Raw genomic sequence first — 15780 nt, 5'->3', positions numbered from 1 at the left:
CTACGATAAGAGTTGCTGGAAAGCACTTTTTCATCTTATAAAAATAACAAGATTGGGAGTGGATTCTGGAAACTATCGGAGATGCTCTAAGTTATATGCAGTTAGGATCCTTTTTTTCAATGAGGATCCAAGCTAAAATTCTGCATTTTTTCAGCTCTGGCTTTTCATGAGATCGAGTGTTGTGACAGTTGTATTGTATGCCCCTAAACATTAGCGAGCAATTTGGTAAACTTTTACTAGTATATTTTCAGGTACTCGTATGGATTTTACGATCGGTAACCTAGAGTACACTCAAGGCAGCGCAATTCGATGGCTCGTGGTATTACAAGAAAAAAAAAAGGAAAAAAACAAGAAATTAAATACGGGAAGACAGCCTTATCCTCAGCCAACCCCCCCCCCCCCCCCCCCCACCCCCCCCACACAGTCACACGTCAGTCACACCCTATGGCCGCTGCTTCAGCATTGCTGCTCCACCTCGCGACCCCGACCCCAACTCGCTCCACTCACCTCAGCGTCCGGCTCCCCACCTCTCAGCTGCCTCGCCGCCGGCCGCCGGGGGCACGCATCGCCACCGCGCAGCCGCCGCGGGCCGTACAAGGTGACGATCGAGCACGGCGGCGAGTCGCGGGTGGTGGAGGTGGAGAAGGACGAGACGATCCTGTCCCGCGCGCTGGACGAGGGCCTGGACGTGCCGCACGACTGCAAGCTCGGCGTGTGCATGACGTGCCCGGCGCGGCTGGTCTCCGGGGTGGTGGACCAGAGCGACGGCATGCTCAGCGACGACGTCGTCGCGCAGGGGTACGCGCTGCTCTGCGCCGCCTACCCGCGCTCCGACATGTACACGCCGCTCTTGTTGATTAGTAGTACTGGTGACAGAGCTTTTCTTGAGAATAGATATTGTGGTATGCCTCATTGCCAAATTTCTTGTGTCAGAATCGAGCATTTCCCAACATTTGGTAGCATACTGCGAATTATCTCCACTTTCAGTGGCTAATGATGCTTCAGTTCTGAAACTGAAACACTGAGACGAGAACTGACAAGGAAAGTATTCAGACTTCATTTGCCAATTGTCATGCAGGAAATCCAATCACGTACAGAGCGATTTTACATCTTACAACATTCTGAGGGCAAAGCGAGATTCTTTATTAACTAGACATTGTTAGGATTATTGCAATCATCTTGGATGAGATGCAGCAAGAACGCAGGCCCTTGTCTCAACCAAACAACAGTGTGAGCAGAGCTTTGATGAGCTTCGGATTTATTTATTTTACGGAACATATCCGGTTTCCATCGCATTTTGCAGGCAGTGATTGCCGAGGTATTGCCTGCAACCAATCCACATAAAACAAGATGAATCGTATCGGCAATTCAGCACTCATACAAGAACCAGAAAGGAACAGAAAGTAGAAACAAATGCGATACTATAGCACATCAACTGCCTCCTCAGTTTCCAATGGGTGCCAGCACCAAACCAAGGAGCGTAAGATACAAAATATGAAATAGAAACATGAGCTTACACGAAAAAACAGAAGGACACTGCAAATCATGGTCTCTGTTCACTTATCATTGCCTGCACCAGCGCTAGTAACCTCTAGGCCGTTGCCTGCAACAGAACCAAATAACAGAGTTGTAGGTGTGCTTGTGTGCGAAACAAGAAAAGGTAACCAAATGGCTAATTGCACCATTTATTTATTCCTAAAAGCCATAAATCGGAAAGTGTTACAAATAGAGTCACTACTAATGTGGAACTGGAATCAGGAAGGCAGGTAACAAAGTGTATACTATTTAGAAATTAGAATCCTGTTTCCAAACATGTGTGCACTTTTAAGAGAACCTAGTTAGCAGAAAGTACACAGGACACCTTGATAGATTTGATCATAATCAGGCCCGCACTGCATAGTTTAGTTAAGGATATTCTCTGGTTGCCAATAGCAAATTCACCCTTCTACTCTGCTCTCTGCATAGGTTGCTCAAAGAAAATGCATAGCCCTAGCCAAAAGTCCAAAAGAAAAACAAAATGCATAGCTCTAGCCGAAAGTCCATGGGAAAAAACAAAACTAACATGACTTAAAAAGCCTAAGTTAGCACCAAATACTTATTCTGTAAAGAGGCCATACAACATGCACATTCCTAAGACTTCTGCAGATAGTTCAGAAGAACATCATAATAGACAAGGTATACAGATAGCACAACTCATGGACTGAGATCAAGGCAAGCCGACTGCATTGGAACCAACTAGGTCAAATTTCCATACTTAATAGTTACTAGTTTTACACTACTTATTAGTGAATGAATTGAAGAAACAAAATTCAGAGGTTGCAATTAATAAAATGTCATGAACTGATGTGCCAATGTAGGTACTGATAATACTACTTATTAGTGAATGAATTGAAGAAACAACGACTGAAAATTTTAGATGTTGCAATTAATAAAAAGTCATGAACTGATGTACCCATTCTAATAAATAATGCTGCAATTACTGAGAAGATTTCATATCATGTTACACGTTAGTAAACATGGAACTAACAATGGAAAGAACATGACACTTGCATACCATTATGCTGTCACAGACAATAGAGCCAACTGGGTAGCAGGGACTAGTCCAGATCCTTAGAGAATGAGGCCGAAGCTGAGCTAGATCCTAATATTCGGATATTCCTTGAGCAATCCCCTCATCCAAACACGCCCTCAGAAGCAACAGGTCATAGGATTTCGTTTGTACAGCTTTTGTAGGAGCAGCCTGTGTCTAACTCAAGTACTCAACAGAATATACTAGTATTGAACTTCTGTAGCTACTAGTCTGTACTCAGTTCAACGAAGGTTTAAGGCCCTGTTTGTTTGAGCTTTCCTTTTGGCCATTTTCAGACTACTGCCTTTTAGACTGTCCAAAAGCCCAACAGCTTCCATAGCCTGAGCTTTTGAGTTTTTGGCTTTCGGGAGCTTTTTGGCTTTTAAAAGGTCCAAAAGCTTTCCGAAAGCCCAAACAAACAGGTCATAAGACTTGCAGGTAACCATAAATTTAGCAGAACTTCAGAACTTCCAAGTTGTGGACTCTTGAACAGATACAATTCTCTAGCCAATTGCAACAAGCATGAACCAGATATATTTTTCATCAATTTGACGATGACAAAAATCAACACAAAAGCGTGGAACCTCGATTGATCACCACAAAAACAGTAAAAATTGAGATGAATGAAACGAGTAGGGCGTCTCTATTCTCTCACCGTCGGGGTCGAAGAAGAAGACCTGGCGCGTGCGCCCGTCTGGCTGCGTCTTCTCGAACACTTCGGTGCCGCGCGCCTTCAGCCCGGTCACGAACCCGTCGTAGTCGGCGACGGAGAAGGCGAGGTGGTGGCGCCGGGGCAGCTGCGACGGCGGCGCGCCCTCGGCGCCAGGCCCCACCGCGACGGGTGCCGCGGCGGGGTCCCGCTCGATGAGGTGGAGCGCGACGTCGGGGGAGCTCGGGAGGCGGAGCCAGGCGACCTGGAAGCCCGAGTAGGTGGGCGAAGGGATGCGCTCGAACCCCAGCACGGCCTCGTAGAAGGCGGCGAGGCGGACCACGTCGGAGGTCTCCCGCGCGATGTGGTTGAGCTGCAGCGTCGCCATCGGAGGAGAGGAGAGGGTGGGGGCAAGAAGAGGATCACTATCAGAGGACGAGGAGTTGGGGGCGGCGCGGCCGGCGAGGCGTCTCGTAGTGTTGAGACTTGAGAGTGTGGTGATGCCGTCTTTGACTCTTGCAGTCTGGCTTGAGGCCAGGCCAGGCCAGCGACAGCGGGCTTCACACGTGTGATCAGTTGGCTCCTCCCCGGATTACAATTCAGGGGGGAAAAAAAGTGGGACAGATGTGTGAAGGAGTCGCTTTCCCTTGATTCGGGACACGTGTTTCGGTAATGCTACGGTGCGGGCGTTCGTTCCTTTAGACGCTGTCTTCTTAAAAAAAAATCTCTCACTCCACCAACCGCTAGTCGCATGTATGTTTTGTTCTGCCAGATCTAGTCTACTCTCGCTCTCCCCTAATCCAGCACTCAAAGTATCGCCCGCTGATGGTGTCTCCGCCCCCACCTAGTCGAGGTCCCTACCCCCAGCGACTCGCTGCGGCCTACGACCATTCTCCTCTCCTCTACTCCTCCATGGACGCCTAGCCCTCATTCGCCCCCTACCTCATGCTCCTCCTCATTGTGGCCCTCGCCGCCACCACGGCCTTCGTCTTGCTTCACCCACCCCTCATCGTTGTTACCGTGACATCCGCTGCCACGCGGCTTCTCCTCAAGCCGGTGGTGTTGCTCACATCCTCGGATGGCTTCCGCTTCGGGTACCAGTACAAGGTTCTTCTCCTACACATTCGCCGCCTCATCGTCGGCGCCAACACCGAGCATCTTCCTCATCGCCTCTTCCTGCAGCTAGAGACGGCAAGGGTGTCCGTGGTCGTGCTATACTTCGCGACCGCCTCGAGGCTCGCTAGACATGGTGGTCCGTCACGCCTAAAATGTTTCAAGCGTATGTTTCAAGTGTTTCAGATGTTTCAGAGATATGTTACAAGGTGTTTCATGCAGGATGTTGCAAAATTTGATCGGGATGTTGCACATGTTGGTGTACACGTATATTGCAAACTGTCTGTTCCAAATATTTCATCTGTTTTTCTAGACGTATGAGTGTGTTTATTTGGATGTTGCATATGTTTCACACATATGTTGCAAGTGTTTTATCTGGATATTGCGTATGTTTTACAATGGTTTTCAAGTGGGCAACATATCATGTGTAAACCAACTAACCTGTGCAAAGTTGGAAACTACCAATCAGGACCACTAGATGCTAATCCAATGGATGGGGTGAGGGGCTTAAGCGCAAAAAAAGGCCGGCGGGTGAGGGGCTTAAGCGTAAAAAAATCTCACCTCTCACCATATCTATTGAATCAGCATCTAGTGGTCCTAATTGGTAGTTTTCAAGTTTACACAGGTTGGTTGGTTTGCACATGATACTTTGCCTTTCAAGTGTTTTTTATGTGTGTGTTTGTAAGTGTTTCAGATGCATGTTTTAAATATTTCATTTGCCTTTGGACGTATGTTACAAGTGTTGTATCTGGATGTTGCAAAAGTAGATCGGGTGTTGCATCTCCCTCATCGCTTTCTGCTGCCTCGTCCCTGGTGTCTCCTCCTCCTCCTAGCACCGGCTGGGCATATGCCGCCCCTCCCCCTCTTCTCGATGTTGGTGATGTTCGGGGCGGGGCGGGCCCCACGTTGGCGCGTGAAAACGGCGTGGGAAACAAAATACAGGTGCGGACATCTGGATGCCGAACGTCCGGACGCTAGCAAGCTCGTACATGTTTATGCGTATGCATTCAGAAAGGTTATAATTTTTTTAATTATTAATTTTAAATTTAAGTAACAACCCCCGTGTTAAATGTAAACCTATGAAATTATGTCGTAAACTCATAATCAATGATAGATGTCTACGATTGTTTTATAAGAAAATTCAGCCGACAAATTGGATAATCCAGACTTTCTTTATTTAGAAAGAAAATATTTTCACTCTTTTTTATTTTTAGACAGTTATAAAGTTATACTTGCAGCTTTTATGCTTAATGTTTTACAAGATATAACTTCTAATCTTAACTTTTTTAATATAGTGTTTTATTTAATTTATAGATAATTTATCATGTGAACCTTTTTAAGTAACCCCTCATCTAGAATTGGACACTTGCTAGGGTAGCATTTGCGTCGGACGATTCAAGTGACTTTTGTTTGTGTTTGTTTATTATTAATCACAACTGTAGCAAATATGTTCGTAAATTACATTACAAATCGTTGTTGATTTGTGGTTCGAAAATTTATTTAACAATCATCCTATTTTCCAATATTGAAATCAAACCACGATGCATTTTGGAATCAAACTTTAATTCGTATAAGCATGGTCTATGAAGGTCATATATGGGATAGCAGGGATCTGCAAGGACATTGTGACACGAAGTAAAAAAGACGACAGAAAAATCCATCTCTCTAGTTTTTAATATTAAGTACAGATTCTATATATGTCAGAAAAGTGGGTTTAAACTTGAAGACGTCATATTATTAATTCGCGTCTTGCACAATCAAATTCTTATATAAGGGACACATAAAGTACGACATGAGTGAAGTCCTTGTTATATATTATCAACAGTAAAACGGTTCTTGTAGGGTAAAAGGGAAACCAAATACGTAAATAAAAAAACACTTGGAAACTTATTGAAATTCTATTTATATTTGGAGAGAATGCATCACATAGAGAGAGCTGGCAATGCTCTCATCATTAGTACAAATTGCTAATATCAATACATTTTGCCAGGGAACCGGAAATTTCCCTCTGCTTTCTGACAAGCTTTCCTCTGCTTTCAGGGGCATGCATACAATTACGAGTAAAAGAAAATCCATAGGTGAGCACTGGTGACCAGCAATGTATTGCTGCACTTGTTCCGCCTTAGTCCAGATTCTTCCATTCAGTGCCTTGTGTCCACGCCTCCTGATGATCTGCGACCCCATCTCCTCTTGAAATTACGTTCATCGTCGCTTGCATCCTCCTCACGGGTGATACTCCTGGAACCATGTCTCGACCTCCGGCTGCTCTGTTTATCGTCATACTTTGGAGAGGAATCGCGCATCTGCTTCCCACTAGAGTGATCCTCAACGGAGGCCCTATCAGAATGCCCATGTTCCCTTCTCTCAGAGCTTGACCTTGTTCTGTTCCTTGTTCTTGATTCTGAGCCATGAGAAGAGGACCAGTTGTCGCTTGTGCTCTGGTGATTGCGGCTGAAGACGAGTGTCCTTGGGCCTCTCACTCCTCTCAGGGCGCTTTGAAAGTGCCCTAGTAGCTGCAGTGCCCCCACGATGCATGGGCTCAGTTTCAGGCCTGAAGAAATCAGCAATATGGACTGTTAGCGTCACAAAGTAGCAAGTGAAGCTCTGAATAACTGGAAGCTGAGTATAATTCAGTTAAAGAAAAAGAACACTCTAAACCAAGGATGATAGGACAATACATACCTTTGGTAGCTTGCTGGATAGCCTTGCATTGCAAGAACCTGCGGTGGCATGCCAGTGAAGGTATTCACACAATATGGATCCATTGGATAACCAGTGTACGGCATCCCCATTGAGCTATACATGTAAGGTTCAGTTGCCCAAGGATATCCATTGATGAAGGGATTGTAATATGCAGGGTCAAATGGAACATTGTAACCATAGCCAACATTGTTAGGTTGAACACTCTTAGTTAAGTCTGCCTTCTTCCGCTTCTTCTTCGGTTGATCTGTCCTTGTGACATCGTGTTTCAGGGCCCCTGAAACAGTGGTGGCCTTTGAAGTCGATTCACTTCCATCCTTTACTTTGGGGGCTTCAGCATTTGCTACAGCCTTCTCTGCTGACACTTCTGCAGAATTGCCTTCATCTTTGCTAAGGATTTTGGCAGTGGCTGCCAATTTCTCTAGAGGCTGGTTCACTAGAGCACCTTCTGTGGCAACATGGAGCGCATCATCAGGTGCAGATGCTGCTAGGTAGCTGGTGGTCTGTAGGTTGCTTCACCTCCCTTGCTGAGGCAGGCAGCAGCAGTGTGGCTCAGTATTTTGGGGTCAGGGTTGCTGCCTGACGAACTTCTATGCCTTGCTGTACCACTTCCACCACTGCTAGTCTGTGTTCCCAACATATTGCTGATTGTGCTACGAAGTGTGTGATTGGGAATGAGGTCATCTGCTAGTGTCTTGACTCCACAAATGCACTTCGACTCTGTAATAATATAATCCCGAATGCCTGACAAAAGGTAAATAGAAACTCGTTCCTTATATTGTTCTTATATTATTCGAATGATAATTACTTGACACAGAAACAGCTAGATACTGCTATAAAAACAAATTTGGTGTAAAACATCTTGGATACTTTTGGATAATGCACTCATTGACACCAAAACAAAGACTTTGAAGATACATACAAATGGAGTATATGAAAACCACTTACATCTATCACAAAAACTGTCAAAACAGCACTTGCTTGTCAATACTGCATCTCTCATCACTTTTTTACATAGTCGGCAGTGGAGCTCTGCTGGCAAGTCATCAACAGCACTAACTGGGGCAGCCGGGACAAGTGAATCCAAAATGCCATCGACAGGACTGACAGTTACTACTGGGACAAGAGACCGACTCATTTTATTATTGTCGAACTTGGGATCGCCAATGGTTGGGCAATGGTGAATAAAATGCCCTGGAATTCGGCATCTGTAGCAAATGTATCCAGGTGGAGGCGTCTTGTTTTCCTGTGAGCAGTGTTGAATGAAATGGCCTGGAACACCGCAAGAGCGGCAGACATATCCTGGTGGAGGTGTCTCCCCTTCCAATGGCCCATAGTTACGTCCTGATGTAAACCTTCCACTGCCTTGTCCTCTTTTAGACGGGTGCTGTTCCCTACATGCACCATGGAACAAGATTATCAGAGTTAAGGCAACAAGAAAAACTACTACTATTTCGTGAAAAAGCGAGAAAGTGATATGCTTACAATTTGAGTTCAGCAGCATCAATCACTGCTGCAATTGCAGCATCTTCATCTTGCACTACTGTGGAGGAACATGACTTTGAGCTTGAGTCAGTAACGACTGACTTACAAGGTACAGAACATTCTTCTGTGACTTTCCGCCTGCAATTAGTTACATGAAGTTAGTACGCTTAGTCCTCATTTTCTGCCCTGCTTGTTCTCAGTTGAAACAGATTTAATTGATGATGCTTCAGCTATAGACCTTGTAGTATGACACCACAATTGAACTGTGTTTGGACAGAGGACTCAAACAAAACAATCAGCTTTTACTGGGAGCAGTTTAATAAACAAAAAACAACAGTAGGGAAATAGAGAGAATTATTCTGTTGGGTTTCATTGTGAAGTCAAATTGTTCAGACTGTAGCCCTGTAGGCCCACATTGTCTAAGAAAAATATATTAATGTTACTTCCAGGTGATTCAGGTTCCACATGAATTGGTCTATGATTTAAAATGTTTGTCTCCTAGCCTCTCTTTCCAAACAGCGAATGATATTGCGAAGAAAAGATTGAAGAGGGGACATTACGTGGGGGACAAGACGATCTTCTCTGACAGTTGCCCAGGAATGGAAATTCTGCGGACCAGCACAGTTGTGTTCTGTGGTACGGATGCTCTTTCATCTGCATATTCTGAATTCAAACACAAACACAGAAAACAGAAATGTCAACTAATAGTCCACTAAAACAAACATATTCTGGCAAGCTATAAGATAACTCTTCTCATATATACCAAATGATGCATTTAATTGAATTGAACATCGAAATTGAGATGTTTAAATTGATTTATAATATGACAGATTGACTTTTATCCTTTAGGTTCACAATTGAGATTTCTCAATTGATTTATAATATGACAGATTGACTTTTATCCTTTATCCCAATGGCCCCGTTCGGCTTGCTGAAATTTTGCTGGAACTGGCTGAAAAGCACTGTTCTGGCTGAATTGTTGTGAGAGAAAAACACTGTTCCGGCTGAAAAAACAAGCCGAACAAGCCGGTTTCTGGGTAAGCCGAAGGAGATGTCCTGGATTCATGAACATATTGGGAAAAAGAAAGGGAAAAAAAAATAGAAATTCTACACTTCACAATTTACAAATATAAGCTTTACATCAGTATGCCAAGGTGTATTTCCAATAGGATGCACAGATACATATGGATCATCATTCATCCAGTATACAGCTTGGCTGAACTCCTTCAAGAGCTAGTAACACATCCCATGGGCATACAAAATGATAGGAGACCAAATACAATTACAATGTACACGTATTACAGTTCTCTTATTTTTATCAACAAAACAATGGAAACACGAGTAAACAGTGACCATTGTACTTAACGGAATACCTATCCGTATTGATGTACAAAGCAAAAGTATCACAAAATCTCTGAGAGCTGAAATTGTTAGAGAATCATCAACTTGCACTAACACAGAAATAGCCAAACTGAGTAAGGAATCCAGATTGAAATAAAACATGCAAAATCATTGGCATCAAAACTAGGACAATCGATAAAACCATATGCAAAGCCAAACTGAGTGAGGAATCCAGATTGAAATGACCAATGCAAAATCATTGGCACCAAAACTAGGACAATCGATAAAACCTATGCAAGTCGCTTTTTGTTCAGAGCTACAACTAAGCAATTCGCATGCACCACTGAACACTAAAACAAAGTTCAGGTGTCCTGATCCCGACCAGATTGATGTTATCTAAACTATGCCATGTCTTGCAGGCTTCATGAATCCAGACATCTCAGCAAAGCCTAATTGATTTTCCCAAAAATTGCGATGATCCAAGATCAATTGCGCATAATTTTATTAGGCTGAAAAATCGGTTGTGCTTCAAAGTAAAGGCAACTACGATGAAGTGTTTGACAGAATCATATGCTCGGCTGTATATACAGAAAGTAATCGAGTACAGTTAAGCTATTTGGCGTTAAACGAACCTTCGCCAGTGTGGGCGTTGGAGATGACAATATCCTCTGTGGCACGGACCGCGGGTTCGCCCACGGCCGTGCTTACCGCTCGTCATGATAAGCTGCTTGAGTTCAGACACAGAGATAAAAGCATGGGGCACAGGCATAGAACAGATTTCCTTTTCACTCTTATGTTGATAATACACAACACCCATGATGGATGGCGAGTACTGTCTCTTTTTTTCACGAATAAAGGCCTCTCTATCACGAGATGGCCCGAATTTTTTTCCCAGATCTCAGATGAAATACAACGAATTGCAACGAGAAGAATCACTGAACAAATTCGATCTACGAAGAGGCGATCGGCGATCGACGACGGCACGGATCCTTCGCGTCGTCGATGCGGGCTTGGTGGAGAAGTAGCCTGTCGACCAAGCGATTCCTCGGGACGGCCTGGGGAAGATCGCAGATCGCAGGTGTCGAAGACGGGTAGAGGACGCCGGGTAGCCGAGATGCCGGAACGCGGCGACCGGGGGTAGGAGCTGGCGAATCCGCCGGGTAAGGGCGCCGGATCTGAAGGCGTCGCCGGGCCTAGGGTTCCGAGGCGCGTGCGGAGGCTGGTGGCGGGATTGGGGAATCTTTGCGGAGGCGACGGGGGCCGCGGACTTTTATATATACGAGACAAAGAGGCGAACCGCGAACGCGTGAACGAGTGGACGCGGCTTCTGCCTCGTTTCCTTGGCCACGACGGATTCTTTGACCTGTCTTGGGCCAGGCCTCTAAAGGTGGACCTGAAAGCTCAGCCGCCTAAAGCCCCAAAATGGACATGCACTCACGAAGCCCACAACCTGGCCCTGGCGTGGCGTGCACATTTTTCCTGGGCCGCATTTTCCTTCGCAGCTAGAATCTGGAGTCCTGGAAGCGTGTCTGCGGCTGGTTCTATGTCACCAAGCGAATCTCCTGCTATCAGTACAACTAAAAATAATAAAGCGTAGATATTTTTAAATAATAAAGCGTGAATATTTTTTTAACGTAACATTTGTTTTAGCCTCTACCTCTCTCCATGCGATACCGCAAGCGCTACCTCGGCCTACCTGGCATGTAATGGCTCATGCTTGCTCGGTCAACGGAGGTAAAAACGGAAAGCCAACGCAATCACCGCAATGAATTTTGCCTTCCTACGATCCCACTTCGCCTTCGCCTGATCGGTCGCACTCCTCATGCAGTGGATTTGGCCTTCTACCGACGTCGCCCTCGCCCTCGCCCTCGCGCGTCGGGGAAGACGGTGGCCCTCGAGGTCGAGGTCGAGGTCGAGGGCCTTGAGGATGAGCGAGGCGGAGTCGTGGGGATCGATGGCGATGGTGCGGTCGACCTCGGCGACGGCCGCGCGGGCGACCTAGCCGGGGGGCCTGGGGGCCGCAGGGAGCACCGGCTCCGCCGCGCCCTCTCCTTCGATGAGGCGGGGACCCCGTGCCCAGGGAGGTCATGGTGGAGGTGCTGCTCCGGATCAGGCCCCGCAGGGTCATGGCTGCAGCGGGGTCAGATGCGACTGGCAGGACTGCGCCGCCCAAGTCTAGAGGGCAACCGAGGAGCTTCGCAGTCGCGCCCTCGCCTTCTCAGCGCGCTGCTCCTGAGGGGATGGGCGGCGACGAGCCGCTGTTGCTGCGGCAGCGGAGGCGAGGGTTGGTTTGTTGCAGAGGTATATGCTGCTAATTCACGATTGAGAAAATTGCAGTGCCCATGATAATTTTTTTTCTTTGTTGTGGCTGAGAATTTGGGATATGTCCAGCAGGCCGTGGTGCTCGCCGAGGACAATAAGTACCCCATCGCCAACGAGATGAGCGGCATCTTAGTTTGGAGATGGCGTCTTATTGTGGAGATGCTCATGGATGAGACGAGTGACGCTTGAGCTGCCCATCTTTGCAACGCTCTGTGTTGTCAAGTTTAAGATCAGGCCGGCTAACTTCAACTGATTTGGGTTGGCTAACTTAAGTGGAGATGCTTGCCTTATGGAGAAGAACATTCGGGAGGCACTGATTTTTTGCTTGAGGATGGTAAATTTTGTCGAGAAGAACACTGGGAGGCACTGATTTCTGCTACTGGGACAGACTTAGAATATTATTATGGGGGCCCTGAGAGATGAGAATCCATTACTCCAGGATATGCATGTCATTATGATGAAATAATCTGAGTACATAGATAGGCCAAGACAGTTGCATCCAAGTACTGTACTGCTAGTCTCTGGACACATACAACTATGGGGGTTGGCCATCATGCTGCAGACCAACCAAATTCTACATAAATAAGGTGCAAGTTCTCAAACTTTTTCAGAATGAGATGTATGGGTTTCTACTAGATGCTCTTCTACTTTGTTGTTTGGGTTGCTGAATAATACATGGAGAGGATAAATTTTCGAAGGAACTTGCAACATTTCTGTAACTGTTTTAAAATTAAGTGATTGCTCCATCTCTTCTGTTTGGTGTTTGTAGCTAAAGAAAGCGTGAATCTCTTCTTCAAAAGGTGGTTGAAAGTAGGGAATTTTCCAGTAGTGTGCTAAAGAGCCTGAAAATGAAAGGTGTATCCTTTTCTCATCACTGATTTTGTTCATTACATATCTGGCTGATGGTAGTTTAATCACTATATACAGAGTCTGTATCTATTTGTTGATGGTTATTCTCCGGCTTATATATATATCACATTTTCAGCTTATTTAGTGTGTGAATGGTTGCGGCAGCTTATCTCTGCATGATTTATGCAAATAATATAGTTGTGTCATTCTACTTTTGCCCAAATGGCCAAACTAGATTATTGCTGCCATGTTCATTCTGCATCAACTAATAAACTACTGGGTTACTATTGGCATGTATACATTGCCCAGTGATATGACATCGTTTCTCAGTTTCTGCATTGCTAATAAAAAAATAGAACTGATAAATACAATTTCTGTCCTGACAAATTTATATTGGATCCACACTGAAAATTTTCACATTGATTTTTTTTGAAGGTTCACACTGAAAATTTGTCCCGCCATGTACAATCCACACTGAAAATTTTCGATCCTGGGTTACCGTTGACAGTTCAGTTTCATTTGCCACCGAAGTGACCCTTCATATTGGCTCCGCTATGATGATTATGTTCTCCCTTTTTTTAGTCGGTCTGCATTTCTATGAGCGATTAATGTACCAAGTTGAGTAGAGCGATTATAACATGTTCTTTACATGTACGAAAATAAGATCCCTACATGTGAATATAAAGTGATGTCTCTCCTGTTAAAAGAAAATGATGTCTCTCTTGTTAACTTATATGCAGTTATGAGGTACTTATGTTGGGAGAAGCAAAGCTGGGCCGGTTGAAAGGCCCTAATAGCTAGAGGGGGGGGGGTAAATAGCCTATTAAAAATTTCTACAACAACACTTACAAACCGGTTAGACAATTATAAGGCGAAGCAAGTGTTGCGCTAGCCTACTAAAAAGCAAGCCACCTACCATAATTCTAGTTTATATAGTTTTTATCCACACAAAGGCTACATCACTATACTAAGTTAGTGCGCTCTCAAAAGCTAACTGAAGAGCCACACTAACCAAACTAACAAGCTCTCACAACTAGCTATACTAAAGAGCTTGACAACTAGTTTGCGGTAATGTAAATAGAGTGAGCAAGATGGTTATACCGTCGTGTCGAGGAAGGAGTCAATAAATCATAAGAATGAATACCAATGAAGACCAATCACCTTCGGAAGCCAAATGATGAGTCAAAGATTTTTTTATCGAGGTTCACTTGCTTGCCGGCAAGCTAGTCCTCAGTTGTGGCGATTCACTCACTTGGAGGTTCATGCGCTAATTGGCATTACACGACAAACCCTCAATAGGGTGCCACACAACCAACACAAGATGAGGATCACACAAGCCACGAGCAATTCACTAGAGTATATTTTGCCTCTCCACCGCGAAAAGGTCAAGAACCCTCTCACAATCACCATGATCAGAGCCGGAGACAATCACCAACCTCCGCTCGATGATCCTCGCTGCTCCAAGCCATCTAGGTGGCGGCAACTACCAAGAATAACAAGCGAATCCCGCAGCGAAACACGAACACCAAGTGCCTCTAGATGCAAACACTCAAGCAATGCACTTGGATTCACTCCCAATCTCACAAAGATGATGAATCTATGATGGAGATGAGTGAGAGGGCTTTGGCTAAGCTCACAATGTTGCTATATCAATGCAAATGGCCAAGAGAGTGAGCTAGAGCTGGCCATGGGGCTTAAATAGAAGCCCCTACTGAAATAGAGCCTATTGTACCCCTTCACTGGGCACAACTTCGGGGTGGACCGGACGCTCCGGTCAGATCTACCGGATGCAGGACCCCAGTGTCCGGTCGTGCTGATGCACACCACGTGTCCCCTCTCTTCAAATACTGAGCGCCCGATCCCAACGGTCAAGTGATGACCGGACGCGCTGCATGCGAAGTGACCGGACGCAGGACCTCAACGTTCGGTCGTTTCTAGTAAGCATTCAGAAGCGAGAAATCACGACCGGACAAGTCCGATCATGCCCGACTGGACACACCCAGCGTCCGGTCACTCGGCGTCTCCCCTGTGCGCTGCCATGTCAGCAGGACCGGACGCAACCCTCCAGCGTCCGGTCACTAAGTGACCCAGCGTCCTGGTCAGAGACTGACGCCAGCGTCTTTGTAGCTTCTACTGACCGGACGCGCTGGTCCAACCGAGGCCAGCGTCCGATCACTTACAGTGACCTCCGTCTTTTCTATATAGGGCGCCAAGTGGCATCGTCGGACTATCCGCACTCTACAGGCAGGACACTCCGCCGGTGAAGTTCCTAACCCTTGCTCAAATGTGCCAACCACCAAGTGTATCACGTTGTGCACATGTGTGTTATCATATTTTCGCAAATATTTTTAAGGGTGTTAGCACTCCACTAGATCCTAAATGCATATGCAATAAGTTAGAGCATCTAGTGGCACTTTGATAATCACATTTCGATATGAGTTACACCCCTCTTGATAGTATGTCTATCAATCCTAAATGTGATCACACTCACTAAGTGTCTTGATCACTGAAACAAAATAGCTCCTACCATTTATACCTTTGTCTTGAGCATTTTATTTTTCTCTTTCTTCTTTTCAAGTCCAAGCACTTGATCATCACCATGGCATCACCATCATCATGTCATGGTCTTCATTTGCTTCATCACTTAGAATATGCTACCTATCTCATGATCACTTGATAAACTAGGTTAGCACTTAGGGTTTCAATCAACTCACCAAAACCAAACTAGAGCTTTCACCCGCGCTCATGGAAG

At 45.5% G+C, this 15780-nt stretch overlaps 1 protein-coding gene, 1 long non-coding RNA gene and 2 pseudogenes across 2 annotated transcripts; 2 read left to right on the top strand and 2 right to left on the bottom strand.

Annotated features, from left to right (window-relative positions):
* The first annotated feature begins 440 nt into the window (after positions 1-440).
* On the top strand, positions 441-1028 carry LOC136470610 (ferredoxin, chloroplastic-like; annotated as a pseudogene).
* An 11-nt stretch (positions 1029-1039) lies between these two features.
* On the bottom strand, positions 1040-3734 carry LOC136470621 (uncharacterized). Its single transcript, XM_066468402.1, has 3 exons — positions 3225-3734; positions 1518-1603; positions 1040-1325 (listed from the first exon to the last, which is right to left on the bottom strand). The coding sequence occupies exons 1-2, from the start codon at positions 3604-3606 to the stop codon at positions 1557-1559; spliced, it is 429 nt and encodes a 142-aa protein (XP_066324499.1). The 5' UTR covers positions 3607-3734; the 3' UTR covers positions 1040-1325; positions 1518-1556.
* Positions 3735-6218: 2484 nt separating this feature from the next.
* Positions 6219-11094, bottom strand: LOC136550005 (E3 ubiquitin ligase PQT3-like; annotated as a pseudogene).
* An 83-nt stretch (positions 11095-11177) lies between these two features.
* Positions 11178-12479, top strand: LOC136470603 (uncharacterized). Its single transcript, XR_010761868.1, has 3 exons — positions 11178-11591; positions 11686-12158; positions 12249-12479. It is a non-coding gene; the product is annotated as an uncharacterized lncRNA (long non-coding RNA).
* The last annotated feature ends 3301 nt before the right edge of the window (positions 12480-15780 follow it).

Source organism: Miscanthus floridulus, chromosome 1 (genome assembly GCF_019320115.1).
Source record: "Miscanthus floridulus cultivar M001 chromosome 1, ASM1932011v1, whole genome shotgun sequence".
Classification (NCBI taxonomy): domain Eukaryota; kingdom Viridiplantae; phylum Streptophyta; class Magnoliopsida; order Poales; family Poaceae; genus Miscanthus; species Miscanthus floridulus.
Note: the sequence above shows the minus strand (reverse complement) of the source record. Positions and strands in the feature narration are given on the sequence as shown.